This window comes from Abramis brama, assembly GCF_963993115.1.
Source record: "Abramis brama genome assembly, chromosome: 10".
In the NCBI taxonomy this organism is placed as follows: Eukaryota; Metazoa; Chordata; class Actinopteri; order Cypriniformes; family Leuciscidae; genus Abramis; species Abramis brama.
Window position 1 is genome coordinate 26,188,667 of NC_139972.1, and position 24,454 is coordinate 26,213,120.

A 24,454-nucleotide genomic window follows, 5' to 3' on the forward strand; every position below is an offset into this window, starting at 1 on the left:
CATATTGTCATAACCTATTGATTAAATAATTTTTTACTGTGTATTGATTACTTTTATGGTGTCTTTTCGATCTTTTTAAAGCTTTACATTTTAGGTGAAATTAACCTTCAATGTAGGAACAGAAAACTATATTTATTTTTGAAGATGAATGAGCTACTTAGGGTTTGGAATGACATGAGTATGAATAAATATTGACAATTTTCTTTCTTTCTTTACAATACTTAAATATAGCACACAAGTTGTATAGAGTCATCTTATGGTGCTTTTAAGTCATTTTTCATGACCATTCAGAACAGTGTGAAGATTCATCCATCATCTCCTTATATAGGCCTAGTCCATGAAAGACATAAATAATGTCAAATATGAATCAATGCTGACAGAATTTGCATTATTGAGTAAACTTTTCCTTTACAGTCAAAGCTGCTAAACTCCTAAATATAACTAGTTGTCATTCCTCCACTCCCTGATGTCATTTACATGACACTTTGTTATATCAGAAAACTCCAGAAGGGTTGTTGCTATCATTGAACATGGATGCTAAATAAAAATGTTAAAGGTATTTTACATTTATGCAGGGACAAACTTTCAGTGCCTACATATAGACACAAATCACCGCACGTAAATGTCATGTCGCCCCTACAGCTACGGAACAGGACCTGAACACTTCATGTTGACACGCAATGCACCATTACAGCAGAAACCACAAACAAGGCCCGAGAGTCAGATCCTGAACGAAAGTGAGGAGGACATACAGCAATGTGCAAACAGTTTCCATTACATTTTCTTAATTAGGCAACAACAGAATGAGGAATTACTACATGGAGCAGTGCGTGAGTCACATGGTGCAATCATGGCAGTAATCCTCCCTGTAGTTCATGTATATGCAGGTTATTTACGTAGCAATAATTGCATAACATTGAGCAGCTTTAATGGGATGACTCACACTGAACAAATAAATAAGATACTATGAGTAAGAGAGGAATGAGTTAACACACTTTCTTTAGTGTTTGACTGAAGCTTTTGCGGAAGGGGAAAAGCATGAAGTGATATGAAGCTATAGTGTGGCGTTTTACTTCATTTCCTTTCTCAGTGATTAGAGGAAAGGGTATGTGATAGGCCTATAATAGCACTGATGCACAGATAATTTGAGACAGCAAGACAGCATAAACCACATTAATACACTAGGCCCCTGTTGTATATTCTTTATGTTGCAGGCATGCAAAATAATGAATTAAAACCACTGATCCATAATAAATATAAAGAGATACGATGTCTCGTTTAGCACATTATTAATAAAATAAATGTTGATTAATAGAGGTAATATTTTCAACTTTTCATTTCAAAATATTCGTTCACACTAAATTATCAACATCATTAAAAAGTTTGCTTAAAAACCTGTTGCACACAATCTACATGTCTTCTGTCATCTGATCCATACTTTAGAAGTAGGCTAAGTAAGATTAATTCTAAAATTGCTTTTGCTGTGGAATCTTGATGAATGATTTTTAAGTAGGCAACAAATAACTTTTATATTGACAATATTTCAACATTTACTTGACAAAGCAACCTAGGTTACCTGATTATCCATAGATACGTTTTTTGTTGTTTGTTTTTTAATCATGTTAATGAAGGCCTAAGTATCAAATTTGATACAACAACAGGCTTATGTAGAATACATTTCTCAATCATCACTATTATACATTGTGATGGACGGTGTGCAGCGGAACTGTACCAGGCAACTAGTTGCCTGTCGCTTGTTTTCATGTGTGTCTCGGTAACTTATAGTAGGACATATGAGTTTTTAGATCCAGTCATTGTTGTCCACTTTGTTTTGTGATGTGTCCGTTACTCAGTTACACTCGGGTAGGCAATAAAAGTCACTGTCGGTTTATGGGTGAGCTCGCGCCGCGATCGCGTTCTTTTCGCGTCAAATGTGAGACTTTTCTGCACTGTTAATTATTTCACTGTAAATTTACAATAAATTGCAGGTTAATAATTGCATGACTTTCACAGTAAGTTACCGTATCATTTTTACAGTAAATAATTGTGAAATGACAGCTGTTTACTGTGACTTCACAATAACTATGCCGTCATATTACTGTGATTTAGCAGTAAGCTGCTGTATAATTACTGTATTTTACTGTGCAATTACAGTTAGTCTATCATATTACTGTAATTTAACAGTAAGCTGCTGTAGAATTACTGTATTTAACCATGTCTATACTGTGATTTAGCATAAATGATGGACCAAACAAAACTGATAAAAACAATGGTTTAACTTTTATTTTTTTAGAAGAAAAATACATTTTAATAACAGGAATAAACACTGTGTAACATGAATGAACACTGGGTAACATGAATGTCTGTCAATATGTGTGTGAATGTGTTTACTGTGTTTACCATTATGTGATAATGGTACTTGAAAAATACAATTTAATAACAGGAATAAACACTGGGTAACAGGAATGAACACTGGGTAACAGGAATGTGTGTCTATGTGTGTGCACTGTGCATGTGTTTACTATGTGATAATGGTACTTCACAACGTAGGAGCTGAAAAGAGAAAGAAGGAGAGAGAGGAGAGTGAGAGAGGGAAGAAAAGACAAAAAGGTGGGAAAAGAGAGGGTTGCAGGTGTCTCGCTCCTTCCCTTGCAGCAGGCACCTGCATAGTATGGGTTCTGTCCACCATCTACAAAAGATAAGAAAGACAAAAAGTTTAAGTTACTCTGTGGTGAAAGTACCTGCAAGTATGGTACTCGCATTGTAAAACTAATCCTAAAATGTGTAGAGTTTAAGAAATTACAATTGTAAAACTCATGATAAATCAGATAAATCATGTGAATAGTACTATATCAATTAATATTAAATCAACAAACCAGAGGACTCTGAAAGTAACATGATTGAGGTTAAGCAAAAATTACATGACATGCGTACATAGTAATGCAACTCAGTAAGCCAGTAATGTGATGTAAATTTACACTTAAAACTATTGTAAAGTACTCTGTAAATTTGACGTTTTTATTCTAACCTATCAATAACCTATAACATTGAAAAGGCATGTTTAATTCAAATAAACGTAAGAACAATGAATTTTAGACATTTTGCAGCCTGTCTAAACTCGTAGAACAGATTAAAGGGATAGTTTACCCAAAACCCCACCCTCATTCCAAACACGTTAGCCCTTCGTTCATCTTTGGAACACAAATTAAGATATTTTCTGACTCCTCCATGGACAGCAATTTTATTACCACTTTCAAGGCCCGGAAAGGTAGTGAAGATTGTTAAAATAGTCCATGTGACTACAGTGGTTCAACCTAAATGTTATGAAGCGATGCAAAAATACTTAATAGTGCGGAACGCACAAAAAGTATTCTCGTCGCATCATAGCAATAAGGTTGAACCACTGTAGTCACGTGGACTATTTTAACAATGTTTTTACTACCTTTCTGGGGCTTGAAAGCGGTTATAACATTGCAGTCTATAAGCGGGATCAGAAAGCTCTCAGACTTCTTAAAATTATCTTAATTTGTGTTGAACAAAATTCTTATGTGTTTGGAACATCATGAGGGAGTGTAATTAATGAGAGACTTTACATTTTTGAGTGAACTAACCCTTTAATAGCTTAAGTAAACATCTTACTGCATAACTAATTCTAGTTTAAAACAGAGACAGTGTTTCGTTAGTCTGTTCTGAAGTTGGAACACAACTTACATTAGACTGACATCCATTCAAAGTCAATGAGCTTCCTGATCAGTGTACAGACTTGCTGGTTTATGTGTCCTCTCTGCCTCTTTGATTTTGTACCTGTCTCTGGGTTGATGCCCAAGAAGCACATATAAACAAAAAGACAGAGAAGAAAGATGTTAGTTTAATTCAAGTGGGATTAAAAAGGTTTCAGTTCCCAGTCATCACCTTCAGTGGGTCACTGCTGTTGCAGTACTGAGCAAAACTAAAGTTAGCTCAGTTTTAACAAGGTGACATTACTTGGATTCAATTAAACAGCAACCATTTAAATAACTTAACAGCAACTGAAAAACATTTACATCACAAACACACAGTCAAGAATAGTCCTGCAACAAAGTAAGTTAGATGTGTGTGATTTACCCAGGCAATGCATTTGCACACAACAATTTACATCATTTACACGTACTGTTTGCAGAGGATGGAGGAAGAGCCTGTTGCCAGTCCATCTCCATGTGGCTGTTTCTGCTTGCACTCTTCCTCCTAGAATTATAACCCATTCACAGACAAAATGGCTCCTAATATCTCCAGATGTCGACCTGTTTTACTTTAGAATAGCACAGCTAACGAAGCTCCACTAATTCAATGATAAACACATTTATTTTCCTATATCTTTTTTATAATAAAATGCACTTTATTTTTTCTGTTGACGAGACAGACAACGGCTGCTCCGTTTCACACACGGCAGAAAAATATGGACGACGCCCAGCTAGCTAACGTTACTAATTTGAGATTAATTTATTCCACCTTTGCACAAATCCACAACACTATAATGTATCTAGTTGATCATAACTGTCATAATACACACATTAAGGCCACAGCTTACCTTATAACTTTATTTCCCGGTGGTAGAAAAATGCTGTGGGAAAAGAGAGAACGCTGTTAGAGTAACGAACGTTAACTAAGAAAAGCATTAAGCAAAGCTAAAGTTCAATTTTGACGGTGTAGCTAACGTGAAGCCTCACAGTTAATAACTTAATACGGTACTACTAATACACTTATTAACACAACCAACGTCTGATCATTCAAATTTGCGCGCTCAAACCTAGACGCGAATCTGCTCCAGCTAAGTTACAAAAACATGAAACAGAACTTAACTAACGCTAATTTGGTTCATACTTTTAAATAACATGCAGTTTCATATTAAAAACAGTCATCAAATTGACAAAGTTTGAAATTAAACACTTACCGCACTGAATCCGTCGAGTGAGACCATGGAGGAGATCAGGCCAGGGAGCTCCGGGGGAGCTCAGATGACGCAGTTGCAGCGCGAAAATGACAGAATTCACAGTAGTTTCTTGTAAAAGCACCGCGCCTACATTATTTTCACAGTAAAAGTCTAAATACGGTATTATATTGTGAAATATCACAGTTAAAGCCTGTGAAGTGGTAATAATGTAATTACCTGTGAAATATTACAGTTATATATTGTGAAATCCTGGAAATATTTTACAGTGTGTATTATATGAATTGTGAAAAGCGCTATACAAATAAAGGTGAATTGAATTATATATACATTATAGATAGCCTATTGTTGGCCTGTGAACACCCCCCTTCACATCACATGTATCATTATCTTAGAACTCAGAGTTCCCCACTTGTAAATATGACTTAATTTGGTGATTCATGTGCTCGAAACTCAATATTTCAGACTCCAACTAAGGCCTTGTCTACCCATTATCCCATGCAAAGTTCTTTCCAGCTGCACCAGAAATCCAAAATTTACAATAGAGAGCCTAAGTCCCTCCCCTTCCGGTGGAACACCATGGGACCTTAATTCGGAAAAATATTGTATGGTAGTCAATGGCGAGAGACAACAAATATTTTGATCTCGTTTGAATTGTGCCCTGAATTACACATATGATGTTTGTCAATTTAAAAGATACATTTTAAAGTCAAGAAAGTCGCAGTTTGATGTAAAACTGTTGAGGTATAAGACTGTGAAAATGCGTAATTACAGAGACTACAAACTCAAAAGGCGCACGTGTGACGTCATACCCTTTCTCTCAATGAATGAAGCTAACTTTACTGAAGCTAACGTCTGTCATTTTTTCTAGTTTTACGTTATAATCGTGACATTACGCCGTCATGCCTGAGTGTTTTGTACCAGACTGCACACATACGAGCAACGGATGGTGACGTACATAGTGCGAGACGAGCGATGTAGTTCATTGAGCGATTTTCACATAAAACTAAATGTTACTCTTCTGTTTTATGACAAACTGCGACTTTCTTGACTTTCATAATTATCTTTTAAATTGACAAACATCATATGTGTAATTCAGGGCACAGTTCAGACGGAATAAAAAGATAAGTTGTCTCTTGCCATTGACTACCATATAGGCTACATATTTTTTCCGACATAAGGTCCCATGAGCCGGAAGCGAGGGATTTAGGCTCTCTATTGGCGCACAATTATCAGGATTTTTACTTCAGCTGTGAGGTTATTTTTAAGATGTCGTTAGCATTTTCTAGCAACTGCTAATTTAATCAGTACAGTGTTACCTTTTTCTTTTGGGGAATGTTGTGGCATGTTAAGAAAAAATGAAGAATAAAAATAATCACACATTAAGTTTCATGGGGTTTTTAAGAAACCACAAACAAAAGATTAGAGCTCAGAGCCTGCACAATATGTATATTGCGAAATGGCTCATGTTTATTAGGACTGTGTCTTGCATCAGCTTTTTTAACTGCTAAATTAACAAGGAAATGTATCAATAGACTTCCGCTTCAGTAACAAACCTGGTTTTGACACAGAAAGTGAGCATGAGATAAAGAGAATGAAAAGGAGAGGGAAATCAAAAACAAGACTTGTAAAGGCCAGAAGATTTTCAGAGTTGGAATCTCCCAATAGGAACTAAGTCATCTGTGTGTGGTTGGCCGTGTTGGACAGGCTCTTATTACAACACCAGGCTGAAACTGAAAGAGCCTGTGGCATATTGACATTAATCACATGGAGCTAGTTTGTCAGCTTTCACTGTGATGTCAGAGAAGGGATTATGAAATTGCTTATTTACTAATCTAATCCTGTATGTACATTAATAAAATGTTAAACAATCAGAAATGCTTACCTTTCTTTAAAAAGCCATTAATGAACATCATATATTGCTTAACAGATCAGTAATTCATGAGAATTTAATTATGAATCCATATATGAAAAAAATAAATAATCAAAATTACATGTTGCTTCTAATTACGTTACATTAAGTTAACTAATGGTCTGTTAAGCGTAATATAAGTGCAATAAAAGATGAATTAAACGTATAAAGTGAACCAAACAATGAACAAAAGCAGAATTTTTATGTAATTATAATAATTTATTGAAAGTGTTAACCGGACGTAATATTTCTCACTATGTAGCATGCCGAGTGTGAGGGTGTGTGTCAGTGCTGCATATCGAGGTTAGTGTGTGGGTGGAACGTTGGTGTTTGAGAGCAGAGGGAGGGTGTTCTTTCCCTTTTCAAACCAACCTCTGTTCCTCAAGCTGGTCGCACACTGACATCACTGGAGTTTCCCATTTAGTGTATATAAAGTCGAAAGCAAGCAGGTAACTTCATTTCAAAAACTCACACATAAAGGAACAGATCTCAGAGAACTAACAGCATGGTGAAATACGAAACGACAATAGTAGATCTGGAAGCCAGCGTAGGGGGAGTTTATCAGACAACGGTGGCACCTGTACCAGAGAAGTCCTCCAGAAGCTGGATATGGAAGACAGTCGCCGCAATCGCTTTTATCGGCCTCTGCGGCACCGCTGCTCTTTTCTTCGCCTGGCATACGACGGTAAGATGAAACTTCAGTGTGGGACGATAGTCATTATTCAAGTACATAACAGTGTGACCTAATTTCACATTTCAAACGGGTCATTAATAAGCAACATTTGCCGTGTCTTTCACAGAAACCAAACCAAAAAGAACTTCAAAACTTTCCAGAAAAACAAATCAGTCCAGAAAAACAAATCAGCACGACGACATCAGGTAAACAACATTACTAGCATTCCATCTCTGTTCGCACTTTTAAAAGCTAAATCTGTCTTTTTCATCCTGATCGTAACTATTTTACGAGGTGGCGATTTTGTATGAATGTGAAATCACATACTCGTAATCCCTAAACCTAACTGTCAGAGGGGCGAAAGCAGATTGTACAAAAACATACAAATTAAATTGTATGAATTTATACAAATTACCCACCTATTTGCCAAAATGTAAAAACAGTTTTGCTATTAAATGTTGTTCTTTTTACATCAAACTCAATGTTTTGCTTTTCTGGTTATGCTAAATTATTTTACACATTAATTGGCTTCTGTTGTTAGACTCAAGACTGTGAAACTCACACCAATCCTCTTTTCCACAGAGCACGGAATAATGCTAAAGCAGATCGCTGAGAACACAAAGGCAGCCATTCATTTACATGGTGAGTCTCAAACTGTGTCTTTGACTTTCTCTGTGCTCCGGTGTCATATACGTCATGGGTCATCTCATTTCAAGAGAATGAGCTGAGTATTCTTAGTCAAGATCATCTTAGCAGATACTGCCAGTGGCAACAAGACTGAATGTTTTATCAAATATTAGCTAATGTGGATTTCCTAGTGTAGTGGGAAGTAATCTAAATGCAGTAGTGTAAAGCTTCCTCACACATATTTAATGTGCGGTGGGCGGCAAGAGGTGGGGACACTCCAATAAAATGTATGATTACTTTATTGCATGCTCTACTAAAGATAGACCTCGATCATTAACCCAAACACCCAAGAAACCTGAAACAGGCCCACTTCACTACTACCTTCTCAAGTTTTAAGATTATATATTAAACACAGTTAGATCTCATTTTTACCATTTTGATGCATTCTAAGTGCCACCTTCTCACACATTTATCTTCTCCATTCCCAGGTGAGCGTTATCGCGACGGAGAGTCGGATGTACTGAAATGGGTCAGCGGCGTGGATCAGTCGTTTGAACAGGGCGGCCTTCAGCTGAACAACAACGAGATTCACATCCCTGCCGATGGCCTTTACTTTGTGTACAGCCAGGTGTCCTATGCCATTAAGTGCAACATGGACGAAGATAATGCGCCTCTGAACTTCCTCAGCCACAGCATCTTGCGTTATACGGACGCAGTGGGCAAGCAGATGCCCCTGCAGAACTCGGCCCACTCCGTCTGCCAGTCAAACGAGGACGGGAAGACCGACTACAGCACCATCTACCTCGGTGCCGTCTTCCAGCTTAGGGAGGGCGATAAGTTGTCAACCAAAACCACCCATGTGGCGGACGTCGAGGAAGAATATGCCAAAACCTTCTTTGGAGTGTTTGCGCTGTGATTTATTAGCCACATGAGTCAAGTGACACTGGTACAAAGACAAGTGTTTTATGTTAAAACTCTGAAAGTATGTTCTCAGGGCATTTGTTTTAAAGTAGTTTGACTAATTCTGAAAGTCCTTATTGCATCATGACGTAACGTTTTGGTTCTAAAACACACTAGATGCAGTGAGAGCCATGCACTGAATACTATGTACTCAGTCATGGGCAATATAACAAGGGCACTACACCTCGTAAACTTATTTTAAGCTAATATGATGTTTATTATCTTACTTATTTCGTTGTAGAAACTGTAAGGAACAATGTTTTTTGTGCTATATATAATTATTTATAACTTATTTTAAAGTGTGTTTAATGTATTTTATTGTCATATTTATCTATTTATTAATGATTGTATATGCTATTATTTGGAAAATTAATGTATTGAGATTGTTTGTTGACACGCATCTGTGATTCTAACAGTGAATAAACAAGAAGTATTACTGCAACACACTTGTCTCGTTCCTAACAGCACTCAAAAAGAAGAAGCAGCTTGTGACAGGTCATATGAACACAATGGGGGATTTTTGGATTCCAGTACATGACTTGTGGTTCTTTATCTTCCTAAAGTCTGACTTCCTTTTGTTTGTCAAAAATGAGGTCACTGCTTCTTTCCCTCACAAACGTTTGCTGCTTTTCTCCCAGGTGTGATTAGAACAAAAGCCCAGAGCACGGACTTAACAGGATTGCATCACTGCGTTACTCTCGTGAAGGGAGGAGATCTCACAACTTTAAAGCAACAATGTCCCTGTGAATTCCAGGGAGTGCTTTCCAAAACACCCAAAACTACCATTTAAAATCCAAATGAAATAGGTTTGTTGCCTTTACAGCTAAAGTAACTAGTGTTGTATTACAAATTCCAAGGTTCCAATACAATAGTATATAAACTGAGAAAGTTCTGTACACTGTGCTTTTCATTTTGAGGCATAGATGATGAGATTCAAAGAAGATCAAGTCAAGCAACCCAACGTTAACCTTTTGTCTTTATGCACCTCCTGAACAGTGTCATTGTCCCAAGTTAAGCTATGATAATGGTAAATGGACTGCATTTATATAGCGCTTTCACAGAGCTATGGCCACCAAAGCGCTTTACATATAGCCTCACATTCACCCATTCACTCACTCATTCATACACCGACGGTGGTGTCTTGCTCATGGACACCTCGACACTTGGTCAGGTGGAAGCGGGGATTGAACCACCAACCTTCCGGTTTATAGACAACCTACATGAACCACTGAGCCACTGCCGCCGCACAATATGATGTGACAATAATGTGAAGGTATGGGTGATACTGTCAGGCTGATTGGATTAGCATATGCATTTGAATGACACTGAGATCAGACTGACTCCTGTACTTCATTTACATGCCACCTTTATGTAAATCCCTCCCCCCTGAAAGGTATATAAACTACAATGTAAAGTCCCCCTAGTTAGACTTGGATGACTACAGCGACGCACAGCATGTTCTCAATAAAGAGAACTTCTGCTTGAAAGATATCCCAACGTCTTCTGGTCTCTGCATCGACGAAGGAAAAGTTTACACTGATCGTGTTTGCACGCACCATTTTAAAAGGATCCTATTATGCTTTTTCAACTTTAGTTAGTGTGTAATGATACTGTTTAAGCATAAAAAAGATCTGAAAGGTTACAAACCTCAAAGTTCACTCCAAAGGGAGATATTTTATTTAACAGAATTCACTTTCCAAGAACTACAAGGAACGCCTCATTTGGACAACAACGTGTTTTTTTCAGACTTTATGTTTGAAGTCCCAATTTTCTCATTCAAATAAAACGGAAAACGCAAAAAAGAGAGACACACTGTTTTATCCACCCCTTTTCCAAAACTCATTTGTTTGACCTTCCTAAGGCTGACAAACTTAGAGTGGTTTAAATTGGTTCCTGAACATTATAAACCCAACGTTTTTCTGTCTGCTGCACATTTTATGAAGAACAGCTTCCAGAACCACAATGCAGGCTACGCACAAAAGCTTCTCCTGAAATGGAGCAGTTCCCACTTTGTCTGGACAATCTGTTGTTTGTGGATTACAACTTGTAAGTATTACTAATTATTTGTAGTTGTTCAAAAGCTAGTTGTTCAAAAGCCAATCATAAGTTTTATGTTGCAATGATGTAAACACATGGCAAAGCTTTGCCTCCGATCACCTGCTAGCCAAAATTAGTGTTGATATAGTGTCTACTGCTTTTGTAAGCTCTCACTTTTGTAAGATGGTTCATCACCCCTTAGGAAAATTAACCATGATTTTGTGATCGATTATTGTTGGTATTACCATAGATTTCCAACAAATATCATGATTAAATGCTGTATAACATAGCATCTAAAATGTATAAGAAAATTAGAAAAAACAATTATATCACTCTGAAACGTCCTGTGAAATCCATGCTTCTTATTATTTGGTTATTTTTATAATGAATATACATCCTCCTAGTTATTCCAAGCTCTAAATGATTTTATCTGGTTGACATTGTGAGTGAGGGGGGATTGTTGTGGACAATGGGTGGGGTAGGGTTGAGGTCCACTTTCCTTCCTGTCAGTTCTCTGTACCAGTTGGGAGTGTACCACTGTGTGAGAGAGAGAGAGAGAGAGAGAGAGAGAGAGAGAGAGAGGAGAGAGAGAGAGAGAGAGAGAGAGAGAGAGAGAGAGAGAGAGAGAGAGAGAGAGAATCCGAGCCGGCACTCAAACTCAGGTCGCCCGAAGCGCAGCTGCGCTACACGTCGGAGCGTTCCCCACAAGGAAATTCACTCCAACTGGTACAAGTACTTTTAAAGACCCTCATGATCGTTTGTTTTGACTTCCTTTGTGGGGTTCAAGCCTAGGGTTTTACATGTCTTGCATTAGATCTTGAGACTGTTGCTCCATCATGAACAATTCTGGCTGCACTCTCAGTGCAAAATGAGTTTATTGAATGTTGACATCCAGAAAGTTTGCATATTTAGAGAAACTTTCTAAAGCTTAACATACATAGTTTTTATCAGTTGAAAAATTACAAGGGAATTACATTGTTTTTAGACACTTGAAAGTATAAAAAAAAATTCCTTGTGGTACAGTGCACACACGTGATAGTAAGCTTAAGGGAAATCCATAACTGCTGCAACAGCAGGGCCTTTAGAGAAATGAATGCCTCCGAATAATAACAACCATCCCATGTACGTCAGTGGTGACTCCACACAGATGTTTACAAAGAGCCCCTCCCATCTGTTCAAAAGGCACTGTTTCAGTAATTACAGATTGTACCTTTACCTTTACGTGTGTCAAGTGTTACAGTATATAGTCACACACCCTGAGCTACATTACTAGAATGCTGATATAGAGGAAACAAATTATGTCTGTCCAGTCACCAACTGTGAATCATTGCTTGTTATATGTTAGTTTATAGATGAGTACTTTTCATACAAGTAAATGAAACATGCAGCAATGCACAACTCTGTCCGAAATGAACATCCCCGAATATTGTATTACGTGATTGTCTTACTATAGGATATAATGATCAATGTAATATTGCAATAAATCCAAATATACATAGAGATTGTCCACAAGTACAAAATTTGAAGCATTGACTCAACTTGTAATAAAAAAAAAAATACAAGAGAAGAGAGTCAATAAAATTTTATAGATCTAAGTATGGTTATAGTTTTTATGATTTCTGCCACTATGACAGTGTTTATGAGGTGATACATAATTGGGAAAGCTTTCAAGCATAACATTTGCGTTTATACGTCACAGAATGGTCATTAATATCATCTTAAAATTGTACAAAAAGTGGTTGCATCCCTTACAATGCACATGAACAATTGTGAAGATACTCATTTGTTACTCATAAGAGGCTCAAAATAAAAATTTTAACCATCAATAAATGAAAAAAACCATCAATAATTCTTTTTATAAATTAAGAAATATTTATATAATGAATTAACTTGAGAAGACAGACAAACAAATAAATAAATATTGCACAGACCAAGTAATGGTCTTGAATTTGAAATAAAAAATCTATAATATGGACAGAGACAACTGTGAAGAGCACTCATTTGTCCACTGTTACACATATTATTTAAAAGTTAAAAAATATATGACCATGAATAAATTATAAAAAAACAAACAAATGAAGACATATATAAACAATAAAATAAAATTAAATAAATAAATATTTATTTCACAATAATCTGCAGAGTGCTCACAGAATTTTTTTTTTTTTAAATAATGTTAGATGTGAGATGTGTGATAAATTTGGCCCGAAAGTGCAAAAGCTACAGAAGCTGTTCATAGGCCTGTGCTTATTTTTCATTCAAACTGTGACGCAACACAAATCACAAACTTCATGGATAATTTGACAAACAAAAAAAGCCATTAGCGATGATTTGATCAGGAGCATTTGTGACTGGGAAAACAAAACGAGGGGAAACAAAATGATGCTCATACCTTCATACAGTCCAGGCCAAAACAAACATTTCTTTCTTTTCCATTTCATTCCTCTCCACTTCTACTAAAAAACAGGCACAGGAGAGGTTGAGACAAGGACAGAAAAGCCATTAAAGCACCCTGGCACACGGCCTTAGGGATTAGAGGAGAGAAAGCATAGGAGGAAAATAGAGTATCGACCAGACTCGGGTCAAATACCTTTAGGAGTGAGTAAATCACAGGTTCGGCTAAAGCCTTGTCTCATTTTCTTTGTGAACTGGATGAGTGAGAGCAATTCATCTGATACCGTCTGTTGCCGCAACGCAAGGTCTGTCTCATTAAAGTGACAGTCTCTTCAAATGCTAAGCGAAGCACGGAGACACGCTCTTCTTCCTTCGCTGTCACTCAACAAAATAACTCAAAGAAACGTTTGACCGGTTCTGGCTCCGTGCGGCACCCACACAATCCTTCCTAAACACCCCTGTCCTAGTGCTTAAAAGACGCCTTTATCCGAAGGGATTTACGACCAATCCAATTGCAAAAACAGTCAGTTCCCCTTGAAGAACTCCGGTTTAAGTGCTACGGTCAAGGGCAAAATAATGACGGATCACAAACGTGTTTTAAGTAACTCTCGAGTCGTCTTCACTCCTGCTCCTACCAGAACCTCTAGCATTCGGGCTTTACGTTAGCAGTGTTAGGCTCTTCAAAGAATATCACAGGTTCAGTACAAGTTAAGCACAATTGACAATGTCCATTACTACAAAAAAATTCCATTTGTCCCCATTTTTCTTTAAAAAAACAAAAGCAAATATCTGGGTTACATTGAGGCATTTACAATGGAAGTGAATGGGGCGATGAAATGGAAGTGGCGACAGATTGTTTCTTCTCTATTCTCGAAAAAGAAATATTATAGGGCGGGGACTTGGTTGTATGCTCGGTTGTTGATTGGATTTTGAGATGTGCGTTGCACTCGAAAGTGGAGGCAGAGCTTGTACATTTACATATACATTTACATATTTACATTTTATCCAAAGCGACTTACAAATTAGGACTAAATTAAGAGGCGGAGTTTAAGCTTGTAGAGGCGGAGTTTAAGCTGACTTAAAGGGGTCATATAATGGTACATGCACTTTTACAAGTTGATTGTACTGAAATGTGTGTTGGCAGTGCCTGTACACAACCATCATAAAATGATAAAAATCCATCCAGTGTTTTTTTTTTTAAATCTTCTTATATGTTTTCCCCCCATCTCAAATCAAGCCGTTCGATTTTGTGACGTCACAAAATCGACGCCCCTCCCACGATTGTTGATTGACAGCAGCGTTTCAACACAGACCCGCCCTCGCTTGTGAGCGAGCGGTCAATCATAGTCCGCGCGGACCGGCGCGGTCATTGTTGATACGCTGGAGCACTGTCTATGAGCAGAATGGCGTCTAAGCGATTGTGGTGTTCTGTTCTTGGGTGTAATAAGGAACACAGCAGTCATTTTGATGTTCCTAAATCCGAACCGCTGAAGACGCAGTGGCTGAGTTTGTTTTCGAAGGGAATATTCCCCACGATCAACGTCAATGTTTTCATGTTTGCGCGAATCATTTCACAAACCAGACTGCTTTACAAACGAGGGTCAGTAACGTTATAAAGCTGGTTTTGCTAAGAAGCTGCTCCTGAAAAAAGGATTGGTACCAACTATTCGTGTTCCTGCTGCACCTCCAGAATTCCCCATGACCAGACAGAGCAAAAGCGGTTTGGAGAATGGATGGATGGATAGGGTGAATTAAACAATTTTAGTGTGATAAAATTGCTAACGAACCTTTTCTGTGTAAAATTGTACTGTACTTTACAGTTGTCACCATGACAAAGCAACCCCATAAACCCTGAAACTCTCAAACAACTGTAAAAATGACAGTATAAACAACTTTACAGCTCGAATAATACACTGAATAAGTGTTTTTTTTAGAGAATTTACATTCCATTGTATGTGACTCCCCGTAACCTTTTTTATTTTTTAAGAAAATGAGGGACAAGCCTATATAAAATAATGTTTTATGCTAATTAACAAAACAACACATGCTGTCAATTACGCTCGACTTGAACTGAATCCAGAATCATATAAGGTTTGATTTATGGACAAGAAAAGTGGAGTTATTTTCTGACATCATTGCTTTTTGGTGGATAAAAGCATTGCACTTGTTGACTGTGCAACAGAAATTAGTTTCCATACACGCTATCATTCAAATGTTTAGGGTCTATAAGATTTTTTTTCTTTTCTGAAAAAACAAAGAAAACCTCTCAGATCATGTGACTAAAGACTGGAGTAATAATGCTAAAAATTCACCTTTGAAATCACAGGAATAAATTACATTTTAAAATATATTAAAATAGAAAAGCTATTTTTAATTGTAATAATATTTCATATCACCACTGTTTTACAGTATTTGTGATCAAATAAATGCAGTCCCGGTGAGCACAAGAGACTTGGCAAAAATCTTAGCAACCCCAAACTTTTGAAAAGTAGTGTAGTTGGAGCAGAATATGAATTCATTTTAAATACAGAGAATTTTTTTTTAAATAAATTGTTTTGAGATATAGGGAGTTATCAAAAGTAAACAAGGAAGTCAGATTCAGGAATGTCAGAAAGTTAAAAACGCACCAGCTTCAAAATAAAGTACATAAACAACCAGTTTCTAGATACAACTTTACATTGCCTTCTTGAGATTCCAGCATCCCGGACTCATTTGTACAGCAGGGGCAGACGGCTGTTGTGGCAGTTGTTCCGGCTCAGTTTGCCCTCGCCCTGGTAGAGGTTGGAAGAGTTGGAGAAGGACGGAGGCAGGGATTGTTTGTCCGTTGGGGTGGAGTAGCTGGGGGGTTCGGCCTGAGAGGATGGGACGCTGTGGTTCTGGTTCTGATTCTGGACGGATGTGCGCCTGCGAGAACGCAAGGCCTGACGTTCTGCCAGTTGACTCCGCAGCTCCGTCACTCTTTCTTCCTTCTGTACAGAAAATTGTTATTTACCAATCAAATTAAAAACCTATCTTGACTTTGAATGTGCCACACTTGAAACTTTTGAGGTAATAATATATATATATATATATCCCTAATTTTTATTATGTATTATTCTTATTTTATTAATAATTGTGCCTTACTGAATGAACACCATGTAAAAGCACAGTCATGTGCTCAGAAGGTCAAAGACAAGGACGTGTATGATATCATTTCAATAATTCATTCGACCCTACGGATTTCTGGTGTTCATTCGTTCATTTATTATGGTGTTAATTAAGAAGGGGCAAGCTGTGTGCACTCGAGGAGAAGAGGAAGTGACGGATGGAGAGAGAGAAAAGAAGCACGTGCCTCTTGAATGATCTTCTGGAGTTCCCTGTTCTCGCGCTCCAGCTGTCGTGACTTCTCCTCGTCATTGTTGTTGGTGGACGAGCCGGTTTTCAGCGTGTCCTGCTGCTCCGACTGCCACTCGCCACGAGTGATCAGACGCCGGATCTGCAGAAACGACCGCAATAATCTGAGACACTGCATGGAAACGAACACTGAATTTATGAAATATCACTGAAACCAATAGTTCATATGGGTGATATTGTGCAGGAGAGGACGGGTAATTAGCAAGGGATCATTTACAGCCAGCCAGTCACAACATGAATCAACATAGCGATAAAGATCTGTTTTCTGTACATTATTACATGGTTACTTACCTAATAAATAAATAGACATGAAATACTGATTTGAATAAAAAAATGTTAACTGATGTGAGAAGAACAAGGCCACAAAGCAGGGCTATTATTAACACACACACACACACACAAAAAAATGAAAATAATTGAATTGAAGCTGAAATTAAATTTAAATATATATATATATCACATGAAAAAATAAAAAGCTATAAATATTTTTTGGCAACTATCTGAAATAAGTTGAAGTACTAAAATTATTAACTAAAAAACACATAAAAACTAAACTAAAACTGAAATTAAATTAAATTAAACCTAAACACTAATATTAAAAATAATAATTAACTAATAAAATTGACAACAGCATGTTTAAAATTGATTAACTGGAAATAAACTAAAACTGAAATATTATAAAAAATTAAACCCAAAAATTAGTATTTTATAGGAAATAATAAAAACAACAAAAAGCACATTTAAAATTACTTACTGGAAATAAATAAAAACTAAAACTGAAATTAAAATCATTTAAACCTAAACAGCAGGCTAATATAAAAAATGTTTTTAAATGAAAACTATATATATATATATATATATATATATATATATATATATATATATATATAAAAAAAAGCGAATTAAATGTATTAATAAAAATTATAATAGTATAATACTAAATTATAGAATTAAACTAAAAAAGTTTGAATCAAGACAGAATCAAGCATCGTGTTTCAAATAACTTAATTCAATTACGTGGAACCATTGTCCATGATTGAATCATGTTCAACCTAAGAGGTTTTTTTTTTTTGAGTGTATGTTCAAAACGAAACATAGCTTAACCTAATGCACTTATGCAGTGACAAAAAACGAAACCATGTCAAGGGACAGAACCGAAATCAGACACAATGAGAAATCGTTGTCTACCATAAGGACGAACCAGCATGAATGTGGAAGTGATATAAAGCAGGGGATTATTGAAGTGCATAGACCTTGGGCACGAAGAGCACAACGAGTGTTATGTAGACTGAGAAAATGATGGCCAGAGAGGCGAACGCAAATGAAGCGTCCTGCTGAGAGGAGAGGATCATGGTCACTGGAGCAGTAATCATGCACAGCACCTGGAGACAGAAACAGACAGAATATCATTGATCATGTAAAGATATAAATGATTAGGTTTATAAATCAGATCTTAAAGGGATAGTTCACCCAAAAATGATTTTTCTCACCCTTAAGTTGTTCCAAACCTGTATGAGTTTCATTATTCTGTTGAACACAAAAGAAGATATTTTGAAGAATGTTGATGGACCCCATTGACTTCCATAGTAGAAAAAAACAAAAACTATGGAAGTCAATGGGTGCCGTCAACTGTCTGGTTACCAACCTTGTTTAAAATATCTTCTTTTGTGTTCAACAGAAGACAGAAACTCATATTTGGAACAACTTGAGGGCGAGTAAATGATGACAAAATATTAAGTTTGGGGTGAATTATCCCTTTAAGGACTCACTTTCTGTCATTTTGTGAGAAAAAAACTAAATGAATTTGAGGTTATGTCAGGGGGAAACAAATATTTTTTGCTGTCTAAACAAGACCTTTATGTACCAAACTCTCACCGCCACTAGAGGGCGTAAATCAACTGTAACAAAAATTTTACATGCAGAGCCATGAATGAGCACTGAGAAACTGATGAGATAAAGATAGTGAAGAGATAAATAAAGCAGAATGAGAGAAAAAGAAAGAGAGAGAGCAAGAACTGTTGATGAAAAAAAGAGAGATGTCATTTTGTCAAAACACTTGCAGCGGACAGCTCAGAGTTGAAGATCTTATACGATCACTGGAGATGTCATATCTGGTGAACAGTGCAGAAAAATAGCTGGTACCTTCAACGACTCTACACACAGATAACTGCGGGCAGTGAACCGACTGTCACGACTGTCTGGAGTCAAAACACCGTCCAGAACACCACTAAAGTCTATTTCCTCTCTGACCTCAACAGCGCTGGCGCGATATGAGCTATCCGGTGCCATTCTACCTATCGAAGCATGTTATTCCCGACACACAGCAGAAACATGGTGCAGTTCTGGGACTCAATCTGATCTTTTGTAAAGGAGCAGGACTGACGTAAAGCATTCCCAGTGAAGTGTTACTTGTTTCCTCATTAAGATGTTTTAGTCTGAGTTTGAGCAAATGGGTGCAATTATGCAAATCATCCGGCGAAGCACTTGGAGTTATTGCCGGAATCAAACTGTTTTCAAGCAGTTGGGCAATTCAGAGCGAAGCACAAAACCACAGTAATCAACGCTTCATTCAAAGAATGTGCTAAAAAAGGCTCGAACACAAGGAGACGTGTTGATGTTGATAAAAATAAATACACTTAAAGTTAGCATTACGTCAATAGCTATTCTTTGTTTTCACAGTTAGTATTTAATGTTAGCTTATAGATCATTTTAATACACACATATAAATATTTAGTATAAATATATTGTAGTATAAATCAATTATATTTATACTTTTCTTACTAATAGAATAACATAAAATAACTCCTTAGCTATAAATTAAGAATAAAAGACAAAAAGTATCTTGAATTAAACGAAGTATAAAATATTATTATGATGTCGAACTGCTGCCTGTTTACAATGGTGCGAGATTCGCTAATAGTGATAAAGGTCGAATCCTGAAGGTGTAAGAAAATATGAAAGCTTGTTTCTGCCACTGAATAAAAAATACAAAAGGTAATTGCTACTTTTTATCTCACAATTCTGACTTTTTTCTTGCAATTGTGAGATATAAACTCGCAATTGTGAGTTATAAAGTCCAATTCTGAGGGAAAAAGTCTTCTCACTTTATATCACAATTGCGTTGCAATTACCTTTTGTATTTTTTCCATATGAAAAAGACTATATAATTTTTTTTCCAGGAATCTTTCATGAACAGAGTTCAAAAGAACAGCATTTATTTGAAATATAATCTTTTGTAACATTATAAATGTCTTTGCTCTCACTTTTCAGTTTAATCAATATAATGCATCCTTGCTGAATAAAAGTATTAATTTCTGACCCCAAACTTTTGAACGGTAGTGTATAAATATTAGCTATTAGTGAGCATATTATTTTGTGATTTGATTAACGTGACCTGTACTGTACTGTACATCACTATTGTCATCCTTCATTTTTGTCTTCTAGCAAGTAAAGAGACATTACTCTCTTTACTAGAGTAAAGAGGGGGGGGGGGGGCAAAGTCACCTGCTGGTTCTCAATTCATTTTCAAGGAGACGGGCGACTCGGCCAGCAACAAAACGATAATGCTACCACCCCGGGTGACAGTTTCCACCACTGCTCATTAGCAGTTTCAATTAATTAACTTTGTCTTTTTGTCATAAATTTATAAAGGAGTCACATATCATGACTGTTAAAAGAAAAACGCATGGGGAAGATATAATAGTTCAACAGTTTTGGCTGGAAGGGCACATTATTCTTGCAACACGATATATGTAGCTATATATTAGATGAAACAATCTCAGGTGTTTCGCCCAGCTGTCAGCTACGGTTAGGCTCCACTGTGAGGACATTATATGCTGTGAAAATAGAAATAGCCAGCAGTCAGACTTACAGATACATTGTAGATGGCCATGCCGACCGCTCTATGGTCATTAATCTTCTCGGTGGAAATGGACTTGGTCTCGTAGGCAAGAAAGATGCCCAGCAGCAGCAGAAGTCCCTTGTAGCCATACACCACACCTGAAGAGAGCAGGAATTACTTATAGTGAGTGCTCTTAAAGCTCGGAGGCTGGTTTAAGCTCTGGGCTCATGTTATTTCTGTGATACCTGAGGTATATGTGATGGTTTTGAGTCCAGTAACACACACACACACACACAAAAACTAAGTAGGCAGAATAACTCAAAAATAGTCAACCTACCGTTTTCTATTCATTTGAACCAGTTATTTTTAATGATTCTTTCAAACTGAGGCAAATTTGAAAAACAGACTGTAAAGGAGTTTTGGCAGTAAAATGGTGAGGTGGATGAGCACATTTGACACCATCCTCACCACCATTAAAAACAACAGTTTTCAACATTGATAATAATAATAAATGTTTATTGTGCTGTAAATCAGCATATCAGAATGATTTCTGAAGGATCATGTGACACTGAAGACTGGAGTAACGATGCTGAATATTCAGCTTTACCATCACACGAATAAATTACACTTTAAAATATATTCAAATAGAAAATTATTACATATATTTCACAATATTACTGTTTTTACTGTATTTTTTGATTAAATAAATGTAGCCTTGGTGAGCATAAGAGACTTCTTTTTAAAAATGTTTTGTGTATTATAGTACTTTTTTTTTTTCATATTACAAAGCCTGGTGAAAATGTGCTTAAATGTCATGAAATTAGTGCAATTTTTTTCGAAAATTGTGACATGAGATGAGATTCACCCTTGAAGACTATCTGAAGATGGATAATCTCTGTCCAGTCTTTATGTCCATATTTAAAAAAGTTGTGAAAGAAATGAAAATACAAAAATAAATAAAAAAAAACAGGAAGAATGGAAAAGGAAGTGAGAGAGAAGAGAGGGACTAATAAGTCACATTAGAGTTTAATCTCGTTTTGAGTTCAGGGAAGGTTTTCTTTTTTCTCTCTGTAATATTATCTTCCTGTACAGTGTGAGAGAGTCAGGCTATGAGATCCAGACCTGGGCACTGACCCACAAAATTAAATTTTACACTGCAGCGCTCTGATAGGAAGTCAGAGCAAGAGGAAAAGTAAGAGGAAAAAGAGATAGAGAGAGAGAGAGAGAGAGAGAGAGAGAGAGAGAGAGGGGGGGGGGGGGGGGGGGGGGAATGAGTTGTGAAATAGTGAGAGGAATACAAAATGAACTGGTGGAAAAAATATCTTGAGCATAACAAATTATTAATATAGATAACCATATAGATAATTAAATTACACACACACACATATATATATATATATATATATACAAGGGGTGTTAAACGCACAGCCCACAGGGTGATTTTAAGGGGAAAAAATCATGCAAAAAGTTGAATATTCAGCATTAGGGGTTTAAATGAAAAATCCTTAGCAAACACCACTAAAAAGAGTCACTGAGAGAGAGCACTGGACACGGTGAGTGAATTCTGGATACATACCAAGCCACGTGTTCATCTTCTCTGAACTGCAGTGCTCGAGAAGAGGCTGAATCAACACATCCAGATCTTCTTTAGGAGCCTCTTTAGTGAACTTCTGCTTAGAGCGAGAAAACAAGAGCGAGAGAGAGCACTTTAAAGGACAGAGATTGAGGTCAATGCAGCAGAGCACCGCACTACAATCCTTCACCATTAACACCTACTTCCATGCGCTTGCTCTGCAGAAATTTCCAAGGCATCTCAGAGGAAACACATCATAAAAATCAAAGTAACAACAAGAATAGAAAAAAATAATAAAGTGTCACCACACCTCCACGGTTATGTGCAGTGGGTCCATGATCTGCCAGATAAGCAGAGAGATAACATCAATGGCCAGCAGAACTGCAACGGTCACATATAGCTTCCACGGCTCCAAGTGCTGTGGCGAATTAACAAGACCATAATCGTTAGTCAATGGTGCACAGTCACAAACCATCAAGACAGTAACAAGCAACTGCTATAAAAGGGGAAATAAAAGCAAGGTTACAGAAGTTATAGACATTGAAGACTCTGTATACTACTTTTTTCTGTGGAACACAAATTAATAAGTTTTGATAAATCTTTATGCATCTCATATGTGACCCTGGATCACAAAACCAGTCATAAGTCGCACGGGTATATATGTGGCAATAGCCAACAATACATTGTATGGCTAAAAATATTCAATTTTTCTTTTATGCCAAAAATCATTAGGATATTAAGTAAAGATCATGTTCCATGAAGATATTTAGTAAATTTCCTACCGTAAATATATATAACATTTATTTTTGTGAGTGAATGCAGCACAATCCCTAACTTTAAAGGCGATTTTCTCAATGTTTCGATTAATAGTTGTATCTCGGCCAAATATTGTCATATCCTAACAAACCACACATCAATGGAAAGCTTATTTATTCAGTCTTCATATGATGTATAAATCTCAATTTCAAAATTGTGACCCATGTGACTGGTTTTGTGGTCCAGGGTCACATATAGAGAACATGCATTTTATAGGCTATATAATGCGTTAACTACACATTGCAAATATATAAACTGACAGTAAGTAATGATGCCTAAGTTTTACAAAGTAAGTTACAAGTAAAGTACACTACCATTAAAAATTTTGTGTCAATGCTTTTTATTTTTTTAAATAAATTAATACTTTTATTCAGAAAGGATACATTAGTTAATCAAAAGTGACAGTAAATACATTTATAATGTTACAAAAGATTTGCATTTCAAATAAATGCTTTTTTTTAAATTTCTATTCATCAAAAAATTCTGCTAAAATGTATCATGTTTCGATTTGTCAGATCGTTATCTTGTGGGTTTGTGAGTCATTCTGAGCAATTTCTTAAAAGAACCAGCTCATAAGAGTAATTCACTCATGATTCTGCTAATAAGAGTCATTTGTTCGTCAATTGAACAACACTAATCGTGCTGTATTTATTTTCTGTATTAGATTCCTTTTCCTGAAGCTTAGAAAAAAGCCAAAAAAAATTACAACACAAACCATGAAAGCATTTTAAAGTGGTCCATACAATAGCTTTGCGTGAGAAGCAGATTTTTTAGCATGCAGCAATGAAAATGATCAGTGAATAATGACTTAAATTTTAGTCAGTTTTACACAAAATTATCGTATGACTTCAGAGGACTTGAAATACAGCACATAAGCCATATGAACTACACTGTAAAAAAAAAAAAAAAAAAAGTTAAAGGGACACTCCACCCATTAGCATTAAGCTTTGCATTGTTAGAAACCCAGTCATACTGTTGAATGGTCGTGCAACACTCTCTCATTTTCCCCTGAGACGGGAGAAATCCGTTATTTACCTCTTACACTTCCTCCCACAATGACGCAAAAATCGTCATTTTGCGTCATTGTAGGAGGAAGTGTAAGAGGGGGGGATTTCTGTTGAGACTACAAGCACTAGTTCCTCATCTTTCCCAGGGGCGGGACCCGCTCACGCTACAGACCTATTACAGATCAGTGGGTGGGACTTTACTCTCTGAAACTGAAAGAATATCCTCCATCTTGTTTGAAGCTAAGCTAACAGGCGCTGTGGAGACAGATGTAAAGTTATGACAATAGCGGAGGA

General features: G+C 36.7%; 2 protein-coding genes and 1 long non-coding RNA gene across 3 annotated transcripts in view; 1 reads left to right on the plus strand and 2 right to left on the minus strand.

The window, feature by feature from the left end:
* Window positions 1-2,261: 2,261 nt before the first annotated feature.
* On the minus strand, window positions 2,262-5,023 carry LOC311091525. Its single transcript, XR_014608111.1, has 5 exons — window positions 4,931-5,023; window positions 4,568-4,600; window positions 4,151-4,224; window positions 3,712-3,810; window positions 2,262-2,689 (listed from the first exon to the last, which is right to left on the minus strand). It is a non-coding gene; the product is annotated as an uncharacterized lncRNA (long non-coding RNA).
* A 2,189-nt stretch (window positions 5,024-7,212) lies between these two features.
* tnfb (tumor necrosis factor b (TNF superfamily, member 2)) lies at window positions 7,213-9,541 on the plus strand. Its single transcript, XM_084126565.1, has 4 exons — window positions 7,213-7,524; window positions 7,640-7,718; window positions 8,095-8,154; window positions 8,628-9,541. Exons 1-4 carry the CDS (start codon window positions 7,345-7,347, stop codon window positions 9,053-9,055), a joined length of 747 nt encoding a protein of 248 aa, XP_083982691.1. The 5' UTR covers window positions 7,213-7,344; the 3' UTR covers window positions 9,056-9,541.
* A 6,532-nt stretch (window positions 9,542-16,073) lies between these two features.
* The window catches only part of gabbr1a (gamma-aminobutyric acid (GABA) B receptor, 1a), a 58,923-nt gene continuing 50,542 nt past the window's right edge, over window positions 16,074-24,454 (minus strand). Inside the window, exons 19-24 of the mRNA XM_084125378.1 lie at window positions 22,648-22,755; window positions 22,341-22,434; window positions 20,795-20,922; window positions 18,177-18,305; window positions 16,862-17,005; window positions 16,074-16,499 (exon numbers count right to left, since the gene is read on the minus strand). Of these exons, the coding sequence (XP_083981504.1) occupies window positions 16,239-16,499; window positions 16,862-17,005; window positions 18,177-18,305; window positions 20,795-20,922; window positions 22,341-22,434; window positions 22,648-22,755 (864 nt within the window). The 3' untranslated portion in view covers window positions 16,074-16,238. The remainder of the gene's footprint in view (window positions 16,500-16,861; window positions 17,006-18,176; window positions 18,306-20,794; window positions 20,923-22,340; window positions 22,435-22,647; window positions 22,756-24,454) is intronic.